The sequence below is a fragment of the Penaeus vannamei genome, chromosome 10 (assembly GCF_042767895.1).
Source record: "Penaeus vannamei isolate JL-2024 chromosome 10, ASM4276789v1, whole genome shotgun sequence".
In the NCBI taxonomy this organism is placed as follows: Eukaryota; Metazoa; Arthropoda; class Malacostraca; order Decapoda; family Penaeidae; genus Penaeus; species Penaeus vannamei.
In genome coordinates, this window is record NC_091558.1 from 19884368 (window position 1) to 19886867 (window position 2500).

General features: G+C 32.6%; 1 protein-coding gene across 1 annotated transcript in view; it reads left to right on the plus strand.

Annotated features, from left to right (window-relative positions):
• LOC113826844 (uncharacterized) overlaps positions 1-2500 on the plus strand; it is a 12000-nt gene that overhangs the window by 6812 nt on the left and 2688 nt on the right. The window contains exon 6 of the mRNA XM_070126436.1: positions 1060-1245. Coding sequence (XP_069982537.1) covers positions 1060-1245 — 186 coding nt within the window. The remainder of the gene's footprint in view (positions 1-1059; positions 1246-2500) is intronic.

Genomic DNA, 2500 nt, shown 5'->3' on the forward strand with positions numbered 1-2500 from the left:
GGATTACGAGGAAGTTGAGACACATACTGCATACACACACACGCGCGTACGAACGTGTGTACAAAATAAATAACAACTCTCACTTTTTAAAAAAAAAAATAGATAGACAAGTATGTAGATATATAGACAGATAAATAGATAATTAATAAATAGATATATAGATAAATTAATTGACAGATAAATAGATAAATAACAACTCACCTTTCTTCCCAGATAAATAGACATGTACGTAGATATATAGACATAAACAGATGTAGATGTATAGATAGATAAATAGATAGTCATGTATGTAGATTAATAGATAAATAGATAAATAATAGACAGATAAATGGATAAATAACAACTATCTCACCTTTCTTCCCAGTTAAATATATAGACATGTATTTAGATATATAGGCAGATAAATAGATAAATAATAGACAGATAAATAGATAAATAATAGACAGATATATAGATAAATAATAGACAGATAAATAGATAAGTAATAGACAGATAAATAGATAAATAATAGACATAAATAGATAAATAATAGACAGATAAATAGATAAATAATAGACAGATAAATAGATAAATAATAGACAGATAAATAGATAAATAATAGACAGATAAATGGATAAATAATAGACAGATAAATAGATAAATAATAGACAGATAAATAAATGAATAATAGACAGATAAATAGATAAATAATAGACAGATAAATAGATAAATAATAGACAGATAAATAGATAAATAATAGACAGATAAATAGATAAATAATAGACAGATAAATAGATAAATAATAGACAGATAAATAGATAAATAATAGACAGATAAATAGATAAATAATAGACAGATAAATAGATAAATAATAGACAGATAAATAGATAAATAATAGACAGATAAATAGATAAATAATAGACAGATAAATAGATAAATAATAGACAGATAAATAGATAAATAATAGACAGATAAATAGATGAATAATAGACAGATAAATAGATGAATAATAGACAGATAAATAGATAAATAATAGACAGATAAATAGATAAATAACTACCCTCTCACCTTCCTTCCCAGAATGCTCGCGGAGAGTGTGGGAGCTGCAACAGGCTGGCGAGAAGTCCGTCACTCTGCACTGTGCACCGAATGGCAATTATGAGCCCTTGCAGTGTGAAGACGGCTGGTGTTATTGCATTGACCCTGCAACGGCTACGCCCTACGGATCCCGACTTCCCGAGGGCGTGATGGACCGCTTGGATTGCTGTGAGTGTTTGGATGTGTTCGTGTGTAAATGGCGCAGCTTTGGCTTTGTTTTGCTACGGAGGGTTGGGTATTGGTAGCGTTATTTATATTTTTTCTTATCGTTTTTTTTTTTTATTCTATCTGCTCCTCCTCCGTCTTATTTATTTTGTTCTTTCTTCTTCTTCCTCTTATTATTTTTCCTGGTTCTCTTCCTTTTTCTAATTCATTTTTTTCCTCTTATTATCATTATTCCACTTATTTTTTCTTATTTTTCGTAGATGATAAAGTGAAGACAGAAAGCAATCACATCGAAATAAATCTTAATTTTAAGCTGTAATTCTTTCGAAGTATGTTCCTTGGCATAGCCAGCGTCCATGTCTTTGGAATACTGTTTGAGTTTAATACGCGAAATGACAATAATCAACAAACCAGTTTAGAAAAAGGAACTTACTTGAAACAGAACTTCCTAGGCCCGGGTTTATTATGCTGGACTCAATGATAAACAACCCGAAAGTAGTTGTTGCCTTGTTTAAAATAGGTTAACTGATCCGAGTAAAGAATGAGTTTCTAAATACGCACACACACATAGAAATCCGTTCATAAATTCATTCATGTGAGTGCGTGTGTGCGTTAGCTTATCTGTCCTACCGCCTTACTACAAGGAACATAAAACCAGGTAGCTCCACTTCAATTTGTCCTGTTGAGCTAAAAATTGAAGTTAGACTTTTCTAGGAGTATTCTGACAGCTGTTCATGGTTGGAAATTCTTCGTTATCATAAATAAAAGAGGGAAATTTTTGTTTTACTTCTGGTAATGATAATTATGTCGAGTACATTATACAAATAATTATGTATCTAGCGAGATCTGATATCTCAAAGCGCACTCTCATTGGCTAAACGTGATGAAGTCGTTATTTCCGCCCCCTTTATTTGGCATGGCCAGCATATGCGATGCTAGTGTATCTTCTGTAAAAATGCCCCATCATTTACGTTCATGCAATACTTCGCATTCTCTCTCTCTCTCTCTCTCTCTCTCTCTCTCTCTCTCTCTCTCTCTCTCTCTCTCTCTCTCTCTCTCTCTCTCTCTCTCTCTCTCTCTCTCTCTCTCTCTCTCTCTCTCTCTCTCTCTCTCTCTCTCTCTCTCTCTCTCCTCTCCTCCACCCTATCTATCAATCTCCATATCTGTCTATCTATCTCCATATCTGTCTATCTATCTCCATATCTATCTATCTATCTCCCTATCTATCTATCTCCCTCCCTATCTATCTATCTCCCTA